The sequence below is a fragment of the Vigna angularis genome, chromosome 2, assembly GCF_016808095.1.
Source record: "Vigna angularis cultivar LongXiaoDou No.4 chromosome 2, ASM1680809v1, whole genome shotgun sequence".
Classification (NCBI taxonomy): Eukaryota; Viridiplantae; Streptophyta; class Magnoliopsida; order Fabales; family Fabaceae; genus Vigna; species Vigna angularis.
This window is the reverse complement of record NC_068971.1, coordinates 45,667,087-45,689,979: the sequence shown is the minus strand read 5'-3', so window position 1 is coordinate 45,689,979 and position 22,893 is coordinate 45,667,087. Positions and strand designations below refer to the sequence as shown.

The 22,893-nt window shown below is 31.3% G+C and overlaps 3 protein-coding genes across 3 annotated transcripts; 2 read left to right on the top strand and 1 right to left on the bottom strand.

Annotated features, from left to right (window-relative positions):
* Positions 1 to 176: 176 nt before the first annotated feature.
* Positions 177 to 1,515, top strand: LOC108328230 (uncharacterized). The gene has a single exon (XM_017562063.2). The coding sequence runs from the start codon at positions 302 to 304 to the stop codon at positions 1,166 to 1,168; it is 867 nt and encodes a 288-aa protein (XP_017417552.1). The 5' UTR covers positions 177 to 301; the 3' UTR covers positions 1,169 to 1,515.
* A 3,086-nt stretch (positions 1,516 to 4,601) lies between these two features.
* On the bottom strand, positions 4,602 to 6,153 carry LOC108328046 (uncharacterized protein At3g28850). The gene has a single exon (XM_017561822.2). It carries the CDS (start codon positions 6,026 to 6,028, stop codon positions 4,847 to 4,849), a length of 1,182 nt encoding a protein of 393 aa, XP_017417311.1. The 5' UTR covers positions 6,029 to 6,153; the 3' UTR covers positions 4,602 to 4,846.
* Positions 6,154 to 17,359: 11,206 nt separating this feature from the next.
* On the top strand, positions 17,360 to 18,040 carry LOC108328728 (uncharacterized). Its single transcript, XM_017562622.2, has one exon. It carries the CDS (start codon positions 17,452 to 17,454, stop codon positions 17,917 to 17,919), a length of 468 nt encoding a protein of 155 aa, XP_017418111.1. The 5' UTR covers positions 17,360 to 17,451; the 3' UTR covers positions 17,920 to 18,040.
* The last annotated feature ends 4,853 nt before the right edge of the window (positions 18,041 to 22,893 follow it).

The window sequence follows — 22,893 nt, the reverse complement described above, 5'->3', positions numbered from 1 at the left end:
CCATGAGGTTGGATAAAATGCAATAAAAAAATGATATAAATGATTTAAAATGGTTTTTATGATTGAAGATGTAGAGTTGGCATTAGGAAATTTAAAACCAAACAAAAACCATCTACAGTAATAGCTGACTAGTCACGTTGAAACTCTCTCCCTCCAAATTATATATACTCATTTTCTCTCTCCTTTACACAACCACATCACAAAGTCACAACACATCCTCAACAATTTCCTTAACTCCTCCGCACTACCTGCGCCTCTGTTTTTCTCCCTCTCAGTAAACATTTCATTTCGGGCTTCACAAATGCTACAGGTGGAAACACTGGTCTCAGCGTGCGCCGGCGGATCCAGCGATCGGAAAATCGCGTGCGAGACTCTCGCCGGCGACCACGCCACGGATCCACCGGAGCCCCACCCGGATTCTCCGCCGGAGTCCTTCTGTCTCTCCAGGGACGAGGAATACGACTGGTGGAACCGCAACGCCGTCTACGAGCGCAAGGAATCGACCAAGGCCAATTCAACTTCCACAAACCTCAACCTCAACATCAACCCTGGCACAAGCTCTAACAACAACTCTCAGCGCTTCTCTCTCAATTTCAAGTCCAAGGCTTCCACCATCATTGGCTTACCCAAGCCTCAGAAAACCTCCTTCGTCGACGCCAAGAACCGCCGCAACCACAAACCTGGCAACACCAGGTTGTTCCCGAAACGCAGCGTTTCCGTCGGAAAGTCGGAGTCCGGGTTCGTGGAACCGTCTTCGCCGAAAGTCTCTTGCATGGGAAGAGTCAGATCCAAGCGCGATCGAAATCGCAAGCTGGTATGTCCCCGGAAGGATTCCCAGGGTACGCTTACAAAAGAGAAACCGAACAGAAACGGAAAGAAACACGGTTTTTTCGAGAGCTTTCGTGCGATTTTTCGGTCCGGTCGAAAGGAAAAGCCGGACCGGAAACCCGATACTAATGTCGTGACGAAGAGCGTTGCAGTTAATTTGAAAGCGCGGGACAGCACGTCGAGCGTGAACGACGCATCGTTCGAGGACTCAATCACCGTGTCGCGAAACAGCGTGTCGGAGAGCGAACCGCCCGGTTTGGGTGGCATGATGCGGTTCGCGTCTGGAAGAAGGTCTGAGTCATGGGGAGTAGGTGATTCCGAAGGCCACGTGCCGCGATAGGATTGGTCGGAGTAAACCATCCGGCGGGGGCAACCACGAAGTGGGGCCCTATGCCCTCGGGTGTAAGCAATTGATGAAAAAAATGTTATAAAAATGTGAGTCTTTTTGTGCGGGACCCAGGCGTGTGGAGAGTGCTTCCGGGGGTGACGTGGCGCGTGGAAAAGTTTTCAGTTGTTACTTCTACTGTTTGGTTTTTGTACTGCTGTGGTTGAATGAATTTACTGGGTTGGTTGGTGTTTTTCTCACTCTATTTTGTAGCCACAAAGTTCTGTAAATACACACGAGTCATGAGTGGTTTTGTCTGTTTGAATTGGGCAGATTATGTATATTTTCAATAATTGTATGAATCGTCCAACGGTGCATGCGTGGAGGCTTCCTCCACTTTGCGATTAAACAAAATTATTAAGCATGGGTGTAGCTTTACTGTTCTCAATCCCATGTTGTTGAGGAAGACTACACGCTACATAATGCAGAGTTTTCATGAATTATTGAATTCAATCATCGTCCACGGAGGATATATATTCCAAGGTTTGAATCTTTACCTCTCGTTTTTAATTAATTCTTCCTATTACTGTCTGAATAATAACCTTACTACGAATGGAAGAAACCATTTTTAATTTATTAAATCTTTTTTACTTGCTATAGATTAAGAAGATCTCCTGTAAGAGAATGTTATTAAATACGTTTATTTTTTATTAAGAGAACGTGTTTGGAGTCGTAGCAATTCTAGAATTTGCGTTTGAAATCAAATGCATGATAGGTGTAGTGATTTTTTTATTGGATGGGACGGAAAATATGAGAGTTGAAGGTGAAATCTTATCTCAGCATGAAGTGATAGGTTAATGTTTATGGTAGAATGAGCGTGATAGAAGGTGTAACTGGAGTTAGAATTTGGAAATATCGATCCACATGGTTAGAATAACGTCAAAGGAGAATGATATGGTGAGGCACTGGCAAGCCTCTCTTATCTTAAATGGCTCAAATGTCAAACCCCATAACACGTGATTCAATTCAACGCTTTTCCACCCAAACTTCCCATTCAATCATGCTTTCTAGCTGTAGCTGCCCTAATTTTCTACATTACACCTTAAAACAAACTTTTTGGTTTCTTATATTTGTTTAAGTTAGACTCTGCAGGTTTTGACCGGGGTGACTAAGAACCTTGAAGAAGACCACAAGGTTGAAAAACCTTCCCTTCACACACGCAATTCTTCAATAAGATAATTTTAGACGCCCTTGTTGAAACTATTTAAAATAAATCAACAGTTAAAACCAACCGTAACATTACATTAACAAGACCGAAAGCGAAAGCGTCGGAGACTAGATTATGTTCTGTAATGCGTGTACACGCGGTTCATACCAGAGCATGACTTTCATCTTCTACAATTAATATCTTAAATGTCTACTCCAATTAAACTTGTAGTCGGTGCTGTAACAATTTATTATGTCCACCAATAATAAGTCTCCAGAGTTTAAATATGTTGCAATATATCTCCACTTTTTGTTTGACTTTACAAGTTAAAGCTCTCAAAGTTCAAGGAATCTTTGTGCATAATTCGTCCAATTCAGACTTATAATTTTGGGAAATATGTGTTTAATGTTTCGAAATTGGATTGACTTCTTATCTGTTTGTTCAATTAACCCACTCTTTGTGTGGACTATGAAGAGCGGTGCTGTCCAACAAAATCTTTATGGGTGCAGAAAGAAATTTATGGCGTGCAAGAAGTAACGCCCAAAATCTTTTCCTTCTGGATAAATTGGACTGCCTCCTCCTGGCCTCAAAGGTTTGCTTTCACCACTCCAACTAACTTGTTTTTAATCTGAAATCACTAAAAATTAAAACATTTTAAATTGAATTAAAATAAGATGGAAAAAATGTGTGATTTTAAAAATTATTGATCCCAATCTTTATTGGTGATTTTGTTATTATTACATGACCAAATAAATCTAGGAATGACAATACGAAAATTTTAGACAAGGTATGGTAATATTCCTCTCCATACATGTTTAGAATATTATTCATGTTTGATCCCATACCCAAATAAGTATCAATTCTAATATCGTTTTCGTATTCATTTATATTAGATTCGTGAAAAAAAAAATTATAACTTTGTTGATAAAATTTATGTCTATGAAAATGAAAGTCATTGAAATATTATACAATAAAACGATAATGTTTTTTTTTTCACAGATACGCAAGTTAACTTGTGAAAAAAAATTTCTTTTGAATTTTTTTTAAGGAGCACATGTAAGGGAAATATATAAATATAAAATAAAATAAATTGTGGGATGACATTTTGTATCTATTCTGTTATGTTCATTAGTAGTTGTCGACAATATAAATATATGAATTGAAATATTGTTTGAGATCTACCAGGTGTCCTATGGATCATACCTACGGTGGTTCGAAAAAAAATTATTGTAATTCACATCTGCTTTTATTTCACTTTGTCTTTGGTATGTTCTCTCCTTCTCTATAATATGTGAGCAAATGATTCCACCAACGGACAATAATGAAAACAGACAAATATCATCAATGAGATCCGGCATTCTCTTAAATAATAACCTAAACATTGCCTTTATGAGATTTTAATGACTTTACCGTTGGTTTCAATGTTTTCTACATTATAATAAATTAATGAAACGTGTAAATTATGAAAATAAGAATATTTTTATTTTAACTGAAATATTTACTTTTTTATTTTATATATTTTTCACTTCAAATGAATTAAATTTAAAATACTAAATTTTAAGTACATGTTAGCATTTTGGCAAAATTGTTTTCAGTCAAACTTCAACATTGGTTTTAAAGTAACTCGACTGGACTCTAAATTCAGAATACCAACACATCTTATTGGTTTTTACTATATCATGCTAAATGTATAGAGCTTAGAAAAAGTCACAAAAAAATACTTATGAAACTTTTGGTAACAGTTTAGAGCCCAAAAAGTATAATCAAACTATGCCTGAGAAGGCCCAAGGTCGATGTTATCATGCACTCATGATGCAATTTGGTCAACTTCACAATGTAAAATTGGTCAGCTTACTCGAAATCAACATATGAGAAGCATATTTTGGTGTGTATTTTTCTCTATCATTTTATTTTAACACTTCAGGCAGAAGGCACAAGTGAAGAAAAAAAAAAGAAAAATTCAATGATTGACCATTTTATATGTTCAATAATCATGCCTTACCATTTTCAACTCCTTTGAAACTGAGATAATTGATCAAGAAATGTCATAAGGGGATCATATATACAAGTTCTGTTATTCATTCATACAAAATCTCAGACTCTCTTTTCAATGAATCTAATTCTGATCTTCTGCATTCTTGAGCACACTGTTAAGTAAATCGTTTCAGTCTGATCCATCTCATGGATTTTTCCCCTAAAGATTTGCTATAAGAATTTGCATTGAATGAATGAAAAAAAAAAAGCAGAACGTGTAAATTAGAATTAGATTAGAGAAGGAACAACCAGTGTCCCAAAATAAAAGACTACAACAACAAAAGAATCAAACAAGAAGGGAGAACTAAAACACTCTTTAGAACTCCTATTCTAGAAATATGACAACTGAAATAGACGACTAACACGCACACCATGTTTGTTCTGTCTCTTTTCCTAGAAATCAAGATCAGAAAGAAATCATACCAAAAACCAAAACCAACGAACACACAACCTTAACGACACAAAGGACATTGAACCAGTCCATTCTCATTGCAGTCACCACACCTCACATTCTTCTTGCATTCCTCATCCAAAACCTTACAACTTCCATTACACTCCACACACATCACAAACCTCACTCCACCACACCCTTCACAATCACCCATAGTCTTCTGAGGAATCCCCTCAAAGAGAACACCCAACTTCCCCTCTTCTTCCAACTTCACAACTTCCTCAGCTCCACCAACCAACCTTCCTTTCACAAACACAACCGGAACCTTAACTTGCTTCGTCTCCATCAGCTTCCGCAACTCCTCCTTGAACCCCGAATCCATTGACACGTCTCGCTCAATCACGTGCACGCAATATGACTCAACAATGGACCTAACCTTATTGCATTCCTCAAACGTCTTTCTGATCCCTCGCAGTGTGGTGGTGTAAATGACAACGCAATTTTCCCCTTTGGGAGGACACTTTTCCTCAAAGGTGTTAACAAAAGTTTGTGCGTCCAAAGATTTTCTGATTCTTCTGGTTTTGGGGGTGGCCCACACCATTCTCTTGATCTGTTCTTCCTCTTCTGTGAGTTCTTTTTCGTAGGAGGCGAGAAGCTCTGGGTCAAACAGAGGGCTAGGACTCCTCCTCTTCGTATCACTGCCGAAACTGTTTCTTCGAGGACGTACTGGAGACCCTTTTAAGGGAGAAGAAAAATTAGAGGGTTTGAGGATCCCCTTTGGACTAAAATTGTAATCCAAGCGTCTTACACCGCCATTGGATTGACCTTGTTGAGCCTTGTTCTCCTTCCCTGTGAACTTCTTAAGACTCTTGGGTGATCCAAATTGGTTGAGAAACTTTAATGGGGTTTTGGTGTCAGCAGCGAGGAACCCACGAAGGAAAGGTGTGGACTTGGGGCTTTTCTTTGGGTGATTTGAAATGGGCACTCCCTCTTCGAGACCCTCCATGAGTTCCCAAGCATTGATCACTTCCGGTTCTTCGCGGTTCCTGGGAGGAGATGTTTTGTCGGTTTTGAAATCTTCATCTGTGGGTAGGTGCTGCTCCTTCTCCTTGTCCAACATCAGTGCTCCATAGGTGGATGAAGTGAGGGATACCACGTGATTGGTGTAACCGCCGCCATTGGTGACAGTGACTTGTTCTTGCTCGATTTCTTTCTTTACGAGTTTTGAAGAGACGCAGCCCATAGATGGTGATGAGGGAGTGGGGTTATTTCTCTCTCTCTTTGTCTCAGTATTCCTTTGTTGGTTTTAAGGTATTGGAGAAGACGAAAAGATGAAGAAGGCAACGGCTCTGGAAGTTTTCTCTTGTCCCAACGGTTACGTTGTCCTCAACGGGCCCAACGGTCAAAAATTCGAATCTGGAGCAATTCTATTTCTACTCTCATTTCCTTCATCACATCCAGTTTACTTTCTATTATTTTCAATAACTACAAAAATACCATTTTAAGAGAGTTTTCAGACAATGCATTTATGAGAATAAGACCATGGAAATATAGAAATTCAATATGTTCTTAAATTTTTCTTTTCCAAATATAAGAATTTGTTTTTGTCTCCAAAATTGTTCATTTTAGTTCTGTTAATTATTACATTATTCAATACAAAAATCAATTTGTTTTCTTAATAAGACATTTTACTTTTTTTTAAACGCCTCCAAAACATTAATAGTCAATATGCGTTTATGTTAAATGCTTATAAAAGTTAGTGTCCAAAATATATTAAACGTCCTTTTTTTAATATATTTATTGTAGAGGTTGAACATTCAATTTTAATTGATTGTAATGTAATATGAAATCAGAATTAAATCAAATCAATATTTTGTGATTTTGTTTAAACAAGATTTTACTGATTTTGTTAATATAAAAGTGTTAGATAGTCTTAAAATGTTATTAAATATTTTAAAATGAAAAATATTAAATATTCTGTAATAAAAAGTTGTGAGATAAAAAAAAGTTATAAGATTTTATATAACAAGTTTATATTCGTAATTTTAACAAACTATATAATTTTATCATTAACAATGATAATATAAAATTGTTATAATATTTTAATAAAAATTTATTATAATATTTTAATAAATAAAAATGTATTGTGAGAATAATAGACTCCAGTTACAAAGCAATACCAAAGAGGCACATATGTATGTTTGTATTGTAAAATTAATACAGTTAAATTATAAAGAGAGTGTATTTCTTTTAGTAATTCGTTATTTTAAATATATAATATAATATTACAATTGAGTAATTTGGTGGAATTATTGATTTTTAATGCAAACAAGAACATGTTTTAAATTTAACTTACAATAATTTTATATTATTTAAAGATTGGGGATAATTTATGAGTTTTTAAAAAAATTGAAATGGGTTGTTACTTCACTTTCATTTTCCATTATTTTATCTTTTTCATCTCATTTCTGTTGGCTCAATATATACCACCACAACAAACAATTCAACATCAATCTTTTTTCTATAAAGTTCGACATTAATCTAAATGCATAATCTCGTAGCTTAGTCAAGAAATATCAAAAACCAAAATATTATACTTTAGATGACAAAAAAAGATACAAAAATTGATTGGATGGGTGAAGTGGTCTAACTAGTGTGACCAGTTGGACGAGCTAGATTTCAAAATCTATAAACATGACCTTGACTCTCTAACCGTGTCCATGTTTATGAAATTACAAAATTTAAGCAATTGTGAAGCTTCTTTATAACTTAAAATCTTCGGCCGCAAGTGTTTTTTGCTTTTATTGGGAATGATTATATGAATGAAACGAAAATATTAGTCACTTCTATTTTTCTATTTAATTGAGCGTGTGTTTTGGTTATATATGTATTTTTTGTTTCAATTAATTTGTGGACTTTTTGTTTCAATTCATTTTTGTGGATTATTTTCTAGTATTGAGGGTTTTTGTTTTGGTGCCCAACATTGACATATATAAATTGTAAAGATGAGTTTTATGATAATATTTTAAAATTGTAATTGAACACTATGAAGATGGATTGAGCTAGCCAGGAGGACATGATGGACGAGATGAACTAGGATGCCAGTCTTATTGAGATGGACGCGATGGTCGGGCTTGTAGGGATACACATGATGGAAGGGTTGACGGAATATATCGAGTTAGTCAAGATTGACGGGCTGATGAGATTGTAGGGATGGACAGACTGACAAAGATGGACAAGCTAATGTGAAGGTTAGGATGGACTAGGCTGATGATATGGCGAGGATGAACCAAGTTGATAATATGATCAAGATGTATCAGGTTGATGGGATGATCAAGTAGGCCCAACTTGCCGTGATGGACAGATTGACGAAATGACTGAGATGAACATGATAATGGGATGGATGGGATGAAGAGGTTGACAAGATGATTTGGATAAACTAGGCTGGCTGAGATGGAAAAGTTGGGATGACCGAGATGAAATTGGTTGATGGGATGACCGAGGATAAACGGGGTGACTAGGTTGGACTAGATGGCCAGATTAGACAGATTGTCAGACTTGCTGTGCTAACAAGATGACCATGATTGACAAGCTGATGGGATGGTTGTGTTGACAAGATGGATATGCTAGCGTGTTGGCAGGGATAGACAAACTGACAAGATGAACCTGATTGACGAGATGACTAGAATGAACGAGCTGACAGAATGACTAGAATGAACGAGCTGACCAAACTGACAAGATGATCATATTAAACGAAATGGATAAATTGACGTGATGATCGAACTTAATGGAATTGACGTTATTGTTGAAATTGATCGAATTGGCAAACTTCTAGAGTGTCTAGACTGACATGATGATGACCTATCCTTAGAAATATAAATATATTATGTTTTAATTTTATTATTATTAAAAAATAAATTAAAAAGAAAAAAAGATAGGCCCCGTGACCACGTACTTTAAATTATATTAATTTCATAAAGAGAGAATAAAATAATGTATGAGTGAAGGATTTAGTGGTGCCGTCTAACCAGTGAAAAGAAAGTGTCACCATCTTCGTCTTGAATCAATGTACAAACAAAATATTATTATTAAGACCCAAACGAAGAGGGAATTTTGGAGAAAACTATGTCTTGGGTGTGGCAAATGATGAAGCTTTTATTTACAAAATTCTGATATTTCCCTTTCACTCCTTCATCTCTAACGTCAACAATGGAGAAGAAAGTCATGCTTTACTGCCCAACTGCAAAACCCAACTTTGCATTCCCCTACACAGAAAAGGTTGGATAATCACAATACTTATAACAATCTTCTTCACTTCTTCCTTCATTATTATGTCTTGCATGCCAAACTAAACAATTCTTCTAAGTTTTTTTTCACGTATGTTTTCTCAATTAATATATATCCTCCACATATTTTTTAAAATAATTACCATGAATTTAGTCAAATAAAATATATGATTATTTGTGATAGAATAAAATTTGTATCTAAAATAAAAATATTTGTCCCTTATATAATTATTTTATTTTAATCTCATTGTATTCCCTTACAACATCTCTGTATTATACCAAATTTGTGTTGTTATATATAAAGTTGGATAAGTCACTCTAATAATGTAATGAAATGATCATTTTTGTCTATTACAGACACTTTACCATATATAAATAACTGAGTGAGGATGAACTAAAAAAGTGTGTGAGTTTTACTATTTATTCTCTTTCAATTATTTACTTAATTTCATTTATAAATTCACTTCTTTATATTTTTTTCACGTTTCTGTTAAGGCAAACAGCTTTATTTTCACTCAATTTCTTTCCTATTTTTATTCACTTTTCCTGTTCTTAAATATTATAAGAGTCACCTATCTGATAAAAATTAGTATAAATACAAATACCTGGAAACAATCCACCCACTATATATAAAATAATAAAATCATGATAATAACTAATATATGTAAAAGCTAATAAATCTTGGTCTTTTTCCTTTAAAGGTTGAAACATTAGTAAAAGAAAATGTTACACCAACTAATTTATTCAGCTAGTTTTGTCTTTTATCTAATAATGAAGTCTGCTTTTCTGCTTTAGTTTCTATTGATATGACCGAGGCAAAAATAAAATGTAATAGTTACTCATAAAAAGCTAATAATTAAGCTTCATTTATCTAAAGATGAAGTAAAATGGTATTTGTCATCTATTTTGGATTATTAATTTTGACTTTATAATTTAAACTAATCAATATAATATACTACTTTTACTTTTAACAGATTTGAAGAGAACCGATTCATGATCAACACTTTATAGATTATTGTTGTATAAAATATCCTTAGACAGTAACTTATTGAATTAAAATTATATTTTAAACAGTATTTTTTCTACAATATTTTCACAGTAACCCGTACAATTGCTAGATAACTATGCTTCTTAAGCATTCTCACAAATTTATTAAAACTATTTTCCACAAAATTAGTCTACCAATATTCTTATAAAAATACCAAACAAAAACAAACATATTTAATGCAATATAAACCTAACATTTTCATTTAATAACTAAAACAATAATAAAACTATTACACAAAAATACTAAATTATTAAATGTGTAAAACATTCAAGAAATGGTCCAACTCAACACAAGTTGCTTGGTTATTCACTTTTAAATTCTTACTGCTTGCTACATCATGGTGCACAAATATATCATAATTGAATTTATAATTTTTTTTTTCCAGAAAAGCTGCAGTACTAGCATTATTGTAATAATCATCTTCTACTATAGCCATCAACTACAATAAATCAACAATCATTCTAAATAGAACTAAAGTGGGGCACTGATAAGATCAAGAAAAAATAAAGTGCATGCATCAGGCCAACGTAACTGGTTGCACCATCTTCAAACCTAATTTTCATCACAACTAAAAGTATATATTTCTTTTTGGAAATATCTACTAGATATTATTTTGTGTGACATATATGGCAACAAAATATTTATTCTAAAAATGATAGATCCATATATATATATATATATATATATATATATATATATCCTTAATGCTTGAAGTGGTGCAGCATATATCAGGCTAAATACCAGTGAAAGTTTGCCAAGTTTACCACAATTATCAGAATGATATTCATCATTTTCCATCAAAAACATAAATATCTTTGGTTAATTTGCTTGACATCAAAGCGTCTTTCACTTTACACTTCATTTAATCAACAAAAAAGCACATTTGTTTTTCCTAAAAAAGGAAAAAGCATGTTAGATTTTTTGGAAAATTTCAATGGTTTAATAATGAAAGTTTTCAGCTTGCCATAGATCACATAACATCTTTGTAACTAAGCAATCGAGTGTAGAAATCTCATTCTGTCAGATTTTTTCACATGTGAAAGGGTCCAGTGTTATGCCAATTACAGATTCTTTTCACACCTGCTTAAATCACTCACACATATAACTTGGAATACGCCATAAAACATTTTGCAACTCAATATATATGAAAATGTTAACACGATCAGTTTTTAAATTGGATTTTAAGTATTTTAAAGTAATACTTTTTCATTAGAGTTCAATAAATTTTAGCTTCAATTTCTGTGAATTTCAGTAATTTTCATCTTTTTGTGAAGTTTTTTTTCCCATTTAATTTCCTTTTTAAGTAATGTTTATAAGATTGTGAGATGGGGCTAAAAAAAATATAATCAATAACCTCTTTTAAAATATAGATTTCTATTATAGCCTATATTTAGTAATATCTTTTGTTATTTATTATTTCTCCTTATTTTAATTTCATGATAAATATGTAAACATACAGTACTAGAAAAACACGTATTTTCTGACAATTTGTTTTAGAATTTTTTTATAGAAAATAATTACAAATTTTGTTATGAAAAATAGTTTAAAAGAAATTTCTATCAATTATCTGGCAAAATATTTTGTACGCAACAGTTTCCACAGGAAATTTTGTAAAAAATACTTGCAAATTAATCTTGTAAGAAATAATTATCCATGAAGGAATTACCTGTTAATTAAAACTCTTAGAAAAAATGGTAAAAAAAAGTCTTTCTTAAAAAATTTAATAACAAATTTACAAGAAAAATCCCATAGAATATAAAAAATTCTAGTGATAATAAAAAGTTGGAACAGGATAATATATTTATTTGGTTGAGGAAAAAATTATTAGATAAAAAAATTTATTATTTCTATCCTTATTGTGTATTGCTTCTTTAGGAAAATAATGGAGTGAAAGAGAAAATAAAATTGTAACTTTTTGTTTGAAAGAAAAAATATAAATTAAATGAATTATTAGTGAGATAATAAGTGTATAATAATTAAATGATAAATTTTTTGAAATATTTATTTATAATTATTTATCTTAGATGAACTTTGTTAAGTGCATAATCTTCTTGTAACTCTATATTAAAGAGTAATTATTTGTTTATAATCTAAAACGGATTGTGTGATTGATATGTACTCGATTGACTTGAATCATTGAATAAGATTATTAAGATGATCTCCGCCATATACTGTACATAAATACATCATATATTTCATCTTTAATTGCAAGATACCATTTACTTGATAAAAGGCAACAATATTTGTTAAAAAAAATTAAATTTAACTGTGTAATAACTTCAATATTTTATAAACGAAATAAAATGTTTTATTTATCGTATTTTATTTCATGTCATCCATTCAAATTGAGTTGATCTAACTAAAAAAAATTAAATGGTCAAACCAATTATTATTTTAAATAATAAATGATTAAATAATTTAAATGGAATGGATTAGCGTTATGCATTAAGCTTTATTAATAGAAAAAATGAAAGAGAGAAAATATATAAATGAGATCTTTGAAAGAATAGAGAAAAAGGAGAATAGAAAAGGAAATAATTTGATAAAAATGAGATTTTTCCCCTTGTTTATTCTTTTTGTTTCCACTCCATCAAAGGCTAAATTGACACAAATTGTATGAATCCTTAAATGTTATTTTAAGGAAGGTGGTTGTTTAAGAAAGAACAAATAAATATGAATGAATGGTAATGATGTTAAAGTAGGTTGTAAGAAAGGCACTTCCTTTTCTGTGTTATGCAATTCTAATATTCCATAGATTTTTCATTTGAATAGTCCTACTTCCTACCTCCACTATCACAACAGCCTCCAGAAGTTTCATTATTCTAAACCATGCGTCTTCACAACATCACACTCCACTACTTTACCTTACTTTTGCTTTCTATATATCTTAAGCCTTTTCATTAACTTTTTTCAAAATACTCTCACGAAAATATTAAACATTTCTCTTAAACATGTAAAATTGGCTCATAAAATGTTCAATTCAGTACTATAATTAGAAATGTACAAAATAATGTTTTTTTACCAATAGAAGAATTGGTTGAGAGGATAAAATAATAATAATAATCTATATAATACATATATAGTGATGTGCACAAAATATATATATATATATATATATATATATATATATATATATATATATATATATATATATATATATTTACATGTGTTATTTCTAAAATGTAAGATATGAGATATAAATCTAGATTATTATGAATTATTTAAATTAATGATTTAGATATATGTATTTTAATTTTATGGAGTTGAACGTATTATGTAAAGTTTTTTTTTTATTCTACGAACTCCTATTATTTGATATTCGTTCTCTAAATTTCCTTCATCTTCTATTGAATGGTTAGATATCTATACAAGATATTCTGACACGGTTAGTATTTTGATAAGAAATTTTAGTCAAATTTAAATTAATGTAAAAGTGACATCAAAATATTATTTAATAATAGTTATATGGGTGTTTTGTTTACCAACGGGTCTCAGTTATGGGTTCATTGGCTTATAGGCCTAATAGTCAACTTATTTGTGATAAACTGCAATAACTATTGGATAAGTTACCTAATGTGAAAGTGTCTTTGGTAAGCAGGAGTAGGTGTTGGTAGGCGACATATTGTTCTAATAAAGAGCGTGCTTATAAGAGAATGAGTGTAACCTTTGATTCGAAAAACATAATATTCGATATTCGGTCATCGGTACCCTCGATATTTGATAGATAGTTCATCCATTGTAACGTATTCGGTAATCATCCTATTAGTTCTACTAGTTACAAGGTATCTAAAATTAGATATCCAATAAACAATATCATGTTAGTCTCTTAAATAATCATTTCAAAATTATAATTGATAGGATCGATCGAAAAGTAATTGACCACATAGAATACATATTTAAAATCATATGTAATTTAAATTCATGAGACTATATAGGATTTATTTCTTATTTCAATAATCATAATAAAAACCTATTTATAGAATAAGTTGATGAGTTTTTAGAAAATCATGATATTTATCCTTGTTAACATAATACTGTTGGAAATGCATCAAAATTATGTTAGAAAAAAAAAAATCTTTTAAGTTGTACACTTTATACTAAATGCGCCAAACCCAGTAACGAACAATTTAAGAGATATATCCGAACTTGTAATTATAAAGTACCGAATAAATTTTAGGAACAACATCCTGTTGAAGCATGGCAGTGACTAATTTGGTTAAAAAAATTGTGAGCTGGACCACCACACTAAGCTAAAATGACAGAAGACCAAACCAAAGCATGTTAATGATAATGAATAGGAAGGAATATATATAGGACGATGTAATGGACGGAGATAACGACGTTGGTGTATGAATCCAAAGTGGTGTTAGATTCCTGTACCAAATGTTTCCAAACAATACCAAATCAAAACTTAAAAGCAACGTTTCTATTGGAAGAAGGTGTTGCTATTTTTAAACGTGCATTATAAGAATATACACCACAAGCAATAGAAACTGTTATCACAATAAGAGGATAAAGAAGGTATATATATAGTCTTTATTTCAATTTCGTTTTTGAAACGAGCATCGATTAAATGCTGGGACAAAACAATCATAACCTTTATTGAAGTTTGAATTTGAATAAATTTTGCTAACCCAAACAAGATTGTAAATTTTGTGGTAGTTCTTAGCCTTAACTTCCCCTAATATGTACTAGGATGACTCAACTATGTTAAGGTAAAATCATTCTAGCTTCTTACGAGATTAAATGTTATTTTATTAACACCATAATGATATTTTACGTTATCAATACTTGGTATTTCAACCTGTAAAGTAACCGAAATTTTCTTAAACTTTGAATTTAAGTATTATGAATTGAGAACTAAGAAGTGTGAAGAAATAGATTTTAATTGACAAACTAACAACAAATTTTGCTATAATATTCTCTAACTTATAAATGTGATGCTATGTTAAGTTTAACTTAATTTTGTTGAAAATTTGATAATAACATAATTTAAATTGATTTCATGAGAAGTAATATCCTTAAGAATTTATTCAGCGTGTGTGTAAATCTCACGTAAATGTCTCTGTACTGAAAAATTCAGAATTAGTAAGAAGAACCTTTTAAAAAAAATAAATATAAACCCAAAATCAAAGATAAAGAGAAAAGAAAAAATAAGTGAGATTGAAAGAATATATATATATATAAATTTTTATTTTCGAGGTGAGAAAGAATACCTGTTTATAGATAGACAAAGAGTATAGATAAATGAAAAAGAAAATCCTGACTTACGAAAGAGATATGTCCAACGTTCACAATCATCATCGAGATTTGCAGAACAAAATGTGCAAATATTAAAAAAATATTGTAATAATTTTCTTGTTTATGCAATTTTTATATTCTATATTCTTTTTGTTGTTTGACATAAGCAACTACATTGTTGTTGTGTTTTTGTCGACCCAATATATATGGTCATCTCTTGGGAAAATGAACAACATTTTGATAATTATTTTGGAAAAAGACGAAAGAGGAAAGTTTGGAACATGTTTTAAAGTTTCAACACTGTTGCCGACTTTCTGAGCATGTTTTTTTGTTTGATGAATCTGTAGAGATGGGAGAGGAGGAAATAGTCTGTGTGGCAGAGATTTAGTCAACACAACTAAATCCATAGTGCACAAGTGGTCAACCACTTGAGCTTTTCGGGACCCCACTTCCATCCAACATGCTCGAGTGCACCTTCGACCGCCCAAACTCCACTTCTTTTTTATTTTCTCCAAACAAATCTTCCAACACAACACAATTATACTCATCATGTCACAAAATCTCACCTCCTCTAACGCTTAATTTAATAACAAATTATAAAATAATGTATATGGTTGTTATTTCAGTTATAAAATTGAGGCTATCTGATTATTAAATTTTGTGTATTTTGATGTTTGTCTTTTTTCCTTCTTTAAACCATTCGATCAAATTGAAAAATTATTTATTAAAAATTTATTTATAAAAAAGATAATGATATTTTTATAACATTCTTTTGACAACATTTTAACACCATCTATGTCTCATTATGTGATTGATTCATATTGGTGTTTATAATAATTTTTATTATTGTGGAGTAATTTTGGACCAATCACAGAATGACAATGATGTTAAAATGTTGTAAAAATAAAATGTTATCAAAGTATCATTATCTTTATAAAAAATACTTTAATACTAAAAATAAAATAAAAAATTAACGAGTTGGATACTAAAATAAATATAATTATTTATCTCTTTATTTCTAATAATTATTTTTAGATTTTGAAGTAAATTTTAAATTATCGACAATTAATCATGTTTTACAATAAATTAATTTTTTATCAAATTTAATTATTGTTTAAAAATAATTATTCAATTTGTATGTTACATCCCTTTAATCACTTAAAAAGTTTCGTTAACATGTGAACAAGTCTCGTACTAAATTAACCTATGGCCATACAACACAATTAAATACAAAACAATGAGTAAAAATACTATCTTTTATTATATATTGTATTTTGTTTCTGCTAAAATGGGACAAGGATGTCCCCTAAGTGTTACTCCTGTGTGCCGAGTGTTTTCCTGACCTCTTGCTTCACGCGACTGATCGGTATAGGGGTGACCTGCAGAATATATTCTGATGCTCAAGTGAGAATCTTTCTCTGTAGGCTTTTTATAATTTTATAGTGAGTAAAAAGTGAGTTTACCTCGAAATTAATCCCCTATTTATAGAGTTTATAGGAACCAATTAATTTATCTCTTAATGATTATTAATGCAAACCTTAACTACTTAACAATAATCGCTGTGACATTAATTACACCTTAACTTTACTCAACGATTATCAGAACGGAGTGATCATGAGATGCTTTCTGACATGTGAAGTGCATAATTTGTCACCGTACCCATATAAACCCATAGTAACATATTTATAGAATTTTTTGAACATTTAAGTAAAGATCCAAGCATCTTGAGATCAACTCCTAATATATCATAGTTAACTCTGAATATCTCGGGCTAGATAAATGATGAAATCTAATTAAATAGAAAACAAAATAAAATGTTTTTCTTATTAATTAATCCACACGCTATCTGATAATAACTAACAGGCTAGGAGGGTAGGAGATAGATAATGCAACTCCAAAAGAAGACAAAAAGGAAAAAGAGCAGAAGGTATTTTCGTAATACTTGCTGCAACACGAGGGTATTCTCCAGAAGCCATCGGTTTAAATATTGCACGTTTCAGAGCTCCTTTTCTTGCATTCACAAAAACCAAATTGCCTGGTACTACAAATCCACCATCTTTGCTTACCAAGAAAACCACTACAGAAAAAGCCATGGGAAATTGCTTAGTGCTGCAAGAGAAGGTTGTCAGAATCATGAAAACAGATGGAAAAATTCTTGAATACAAAACACCCATCAGAGTGGAAGAGGTTTTGCTACAATTTTCTGGGCATGCAGTATCAGAATCTCTCACAGTCGTGCGGTATCTGGAGCCTCAGACAAAGTTGGTGAGAGGGCAGTTATACCACCTTGTGGCTCTACCACCACCATCACCAAAAACTAACAAGAAGGTGAGGTTCGCGGATCCAGAAGTTCAAGATGTACAGAAAAGTAACGTGGTTAGGATCAAGCTTGTTATTAGTAAGCAAGAACTGCAGGATATGCTGCAGAATGGAGGGTTTTCTGTTAGTAATATGTTGTCTCTAGTTGATGAGGTTAAGGTTGAAGATTTGTCTCAAAAGAATGATGATGTCTCACAAGGGTGGAAACCAGCGTTGGAAAGCATACCTGAAGTAAAGTAGCAATGTATTTCAAGTTCCAATACAGTTTCATGCATCAATTTTCCCTTTTTTTCTAGCTTGCCTTATACAGTGTAACACACAATTGATGAAAAAGGAAAGAACTTTAGACTTATTTTTGGTATTTTCTCCTCAAGGCTAGCTTTCTGTTCTCATTACAATCAAACCAAAAACGTAAGTAATTCAGAACAGTGAGATGTAGCTTTTTGATTGATATTGCCAATGGAAACTATATCATCAATCAAGAAACTAAGATTCACTATACAAGAAAAAACGCATGTTAGTGACAGATTTTATCTGTCAATAATAAAACAAAATTTATCAGTAATTTAAATTTATTGATTAATTAAAGAAAAATATATGATGATGAAGAAACAGATAAGGGTCCACGCATATTAGCAAATGTTTTTGGATAATTAATGTTATTTAAGTGAACACTCTTGATAACTGATTTCTTACATAAAATCTAATTGACCATCTTTAACCTTAAGTTTAATCTAATTAAGAACAGTTATATGCAGAAAAAATAGGGAGGCAAGCACGTTATATGTGATTGTGAGATAGTAAAGTACTGCAAAAGCTTGAGGCTCAACTCGGCTGCTAAGATCCAATGAATGACAAATAAGTGGTTTGATTATTTTAACTTTGACTGAGAATTTTTTTTAAAAGGTCTATTTTTATAAATAATTAAAATACTTTATGACAAAATAATATGGTTTTGATATAAATTTTAAAACAAATTAATTTTTTTAAATTTAGGAAAAAAATTTAATTACTTAAAATTATAGATCTCCAAATTTTATATTTGAATCTTTTTTTTTTCATATTCTGTCTTAGTTTAATTTCGATAAGGATATTTTTTATTGAACTTGGTAAATATGTTGACATTTCAATTTAGTTTAAAGTATTATTATTTCAATATAATTGTTAAACGGTTGTTGATGAACATTTCTCTAAAGATAATGATTATTTTTGAGTCATTATTCTCAAAGTTACTGTTATTCCTTAGTTGATGAAAATTATGATTGTTTTTATGGAAATCTACAGATTTTTAGTTAATGTTAAATATAAATTTTTTAGTTAATATTAATATTTATTATTTTCAGGGTTGATGTCAGTTAATGTTGTTTTCCACCAACATCCATCAACATTAACAAAACTATTTTTCTCAAAGCAAAATTAATCAAGATTTTCTCTACTAACAGTGAGAGAATTATTTTTTGATTTATGAAAGCCAGGACCTTTATCAATGTTGAAAACAATATTTTCAGCTTATTTAAGTCATAGTTTTTAGCTGTTGTTGACATGAATTATCTGTGGCTTAATATTGTAGAGATTATTTATCAACTAATGCAAATTATAAATATTTCTGACTTGATTTTTGTCAAAATTTTCTCAATTAATGTTGATGAGGCTAATTTTTTGTTGATAATAACCACAGACTAGGATATGGCTTGTGAACTAAACTACTCTAGCTTTAAATTGAGATGACTAATCACTTATCTTTCTAATTTTTAACTTGAAAATTAACTACAAACTCAAGTGAAAGCTCAAACTCCTCTCAGTTATTCATTTTATAAATTAAGGTTATGTTTTAATATCCCCCTGTAAATGAGATTATATATACATACCACGAGCATGAATATCTATTTTTTATAAAAATAAATTATAGATATTATAATAATTTATTAAAATAAAAATATTATTAAAAAATAATTATAAAATTACGGATGGAGAGAGAGACAGACATAAAGGGGTAATGGCCATTTACACGAAGAAAATTAATATTTGCAATTAACTATGGATCATTTTATTTTCGCATGTATTTTCTACTTCTCTACAGTGTCCTTTCTATTGTGTAATTTGTTTTTTTATAATTATGTCTTTGGTACAAAAATATTCATCACCTTTATCAACTCTTAATCTATATTTACCCGTTTGAGTATCTCTCAAGATATGGTCACTATGTTTCCTAATAATGATACGAACATTTGATAATACAAGTAAATTGTACTAACTACGTCGAAGTTTCGTGAAATTATACAGACATCTTCACTTTTTTTTAACAGCTATAACAACCTCCTTGCAGATACACTATAATGTTTCTCAAATAATTAAGGATGTTATGTAATGTAAAATAGATACCAAGTGTAATATTTTTAAAACAATTAAGAGAGACAATTGTAAAGATAAAATGACATGAAATGTTTATGTAATTTTAAACTCTTGGAGTAGTTATTGTAATCTACTATAATTATGTAGATTTATAATTATTACAACTTTAATTATATCAATTGAATTATGTAAACGGACAAAAGGTAATTTAAATTAAATTAAAAAGTAAAATAAAAACGGATCAACAACAAGAAATAAGAAAAGATGTGGAATGGTGGTTGGATGTGTAGAGCAAGTTAAATCTGATAAATATGAACTAAAATAATATAAAATGTATTTTTTTTATTTTGTGCATGCTTGTAAATCGTATGGTGATGAATTCGTTAGAAATCACTGATTTTTTTTTATTAGTTATTACCACCCAGCCTTCTAGGTAAAGTGTGCATTCACACGGAATTTTCAAATGCAAATACAAGTTCCATGAAAGGAATAAATAATGGAGAAAATATGATTATGTTTGCCATTCACACTGGAGTTTATGGCGAAAATATGATGCTATATTGCTCTCCTTGTTATTGCATTGGATCAATTTCCCATTATTGCCACTACTCCATAGTCCATACATAATCTGATGAGACGGGTCAACTCCTGATAAAACGTCTATATTCGTTGAAAGTGTAAAACTTCTCATTTCAACCACAGCCATTTTATTTTTTATGGTGAATGAATATATATTTAATCTCTACCACTTAGATCTGCATGATTATTTCAAATTATCAAAACCGTACAATATTAATCAAATTTCCTACTTAAGTATCAAATTAATCTATCTCAACATTTATGTGAGAAACAACAGAGACCACTGAAGGTTGCCTTCTCATGAGACATGTTTTGGCAATAACCATTGTACCAACACAGTTGATAGAATTTTCTGCTACTGTTTTGCAGCAACAGATTGCAATGTTTAGATTCGATACCAGTAAGCTAACGTGAGGACACAGAATCACGTTCTAAAAGATAGAATAAAGTTATCATTTTAAATTGGTTTTGTGAAAATTCAACTAGTGTGACTTAGTAGGCAACTCAAGTTACCATCTGGGTAGACTTTATTTGCAGTGCAGTTGTTCAAATCCCATTGCAATCACCATCTTGTTAAAGCCACCGTATTAGACACTTATGGGAGGAATAGTCACTAGCCTAAAAAGGTAGCAGAACTCAGGACGAATAAGAAGTGTTTTTTTTTTTAGTCATGCACTAAAGACAAAGGAAGTTGGAAGTGACAAGGCATAAAGAATCATATATTTAAGAGGAACAGGAAAACAACAAAGAGAAGGAAAAGGTGGGGAAGGTTAATGAGCAATCAATTTTGTCATAAGGCAGCTCACTTGGGGGAAAGGGGTTGTTCTTTTTTATAGTATACTTTATTTGAATTTAAATAAATTTAAAAAAATGTAATATCTAATACATAACAACCATGGCAACGTGGTAGGCTTCTAAAGTTACCAATTATCAATTCTTTATTAGAACAGGTACTATTGTCAAAAACAAAAACCAGCAATGATTGCTACTGTGTGTGATGATATTTGTCAATACATACATAAACAATTCAATCCAACCCTCCCAAACTGATATATGACACTTGAGATAAGGAAGAGATCATGAAGTCCAGGAAATTTCACAAACATTATATTTAAGTTTTCATTAATCTTATATTCTGCCATCATAAAGGCAACAAAAATGGAATAGAAATCTTCTCTTTATATAATATCCACAAACTAAAAAGACTCTACAAAAACCATCAAAATTTAGATGTTTCAAATCTCAGTTATAGCACAATTGACACGCGTACCAACATATTGCCTTGTGTAAAATGCCATTTCTTAAAATGCAGTATTTCACACTCTTTTCCTGTCAGTTATTTATTTGTTTCACAGGTATTCACGCATCCTTCAAGTGTAAGACTAGTCCTTTCAGGTACGGGGCAATAAGGTTTAGTCCTCTTCAGAAGTTACATCTTCAGGGCACAAACCTTTATCCTCCCCTAGGACTAGGAGCAAAGATTGCTTAGCACTATGCCTAACTCCTAGAGGGTATCCTTCCCTCTTAGTCATTAACATAATAATAAACTATTGGTTTCCAGATATTTTTTAGCCGTAGAAAGAGCTACACATCTAGAATATTGAAGCTAAATTTCAACAGATCCATCATTATATAAAAAGTGGACACAGAGTTTGTCACTGCCCACCTTACATATTTCTACTCTGTTTTAATATCAACAGAACAGAACCAGGATAAAAAAGAAAATTGAAATGTTGAGTTACACATACACCTACTAAATATATAGCCAAGTTGGGTGGAGTTTGATTTGTTTTAGGAACTGTCTTTGATTTAGTTCAAATACTTTCTCACTTCAGCATTCGAAGCACATCTTTTATGAAGCAATAAAATCATGAACTATTTAATCCTACGTAGATTGATCTAATCTTTTGTGTGCAAAGGCATTAAGGAACCATTTGGGAATAAGATAGGTGTCCCTTAGGCACTGCTTGAGAATCAGACAGGTGTCAGTCTGGCATCAGATACGGAACAGTTCTTGATCATTTCAGACAGAATATAATCTTTCTCTACACTGTGAATGGATGATTTAGCTGTTCTTTTTATGCTTTCATCACATAGCAAGGAACATTAATGCTTCAAATGAAGAATAAACCTCCGCTTGACACAAGTTTAGAAGCACAACAACGAACGAAAGGGAGAAAAACAAAGGTGTCAAATTATTAGATAACTTCCGCCTCACACCACCAGAGAAGTATAGTTAAAAGAAATAGAAGCAAAAGGTGTATGCATATATAACAGAAAAAG

What these genes read in the sequence shown, in the direction of transcription:
- LOC108328046 (XM_017561822.2), bottom strand. Translation starts at nt 6,028, where the DNA reads ATGGGCTGCGTCTCTTCAAAACTCGTAAAGAAAGAAATCGAGCAAGAA.
- LOC108328230 (XM_017562063.2), top strand. Translation starts at nt 302, where the DNA reads ATGCTACAGGTGGAAACACTGGTCTCAGCGTGCGCCGGCGGATCCAGC.
- LOC108328728 (XM_017562622.2), top strand. Translation starts at nt 17,452, where the DNA reads ATGGGAAATTGCTTAGTGCTGCAAGAGAAGGTTGTCAGAATCATGAAA.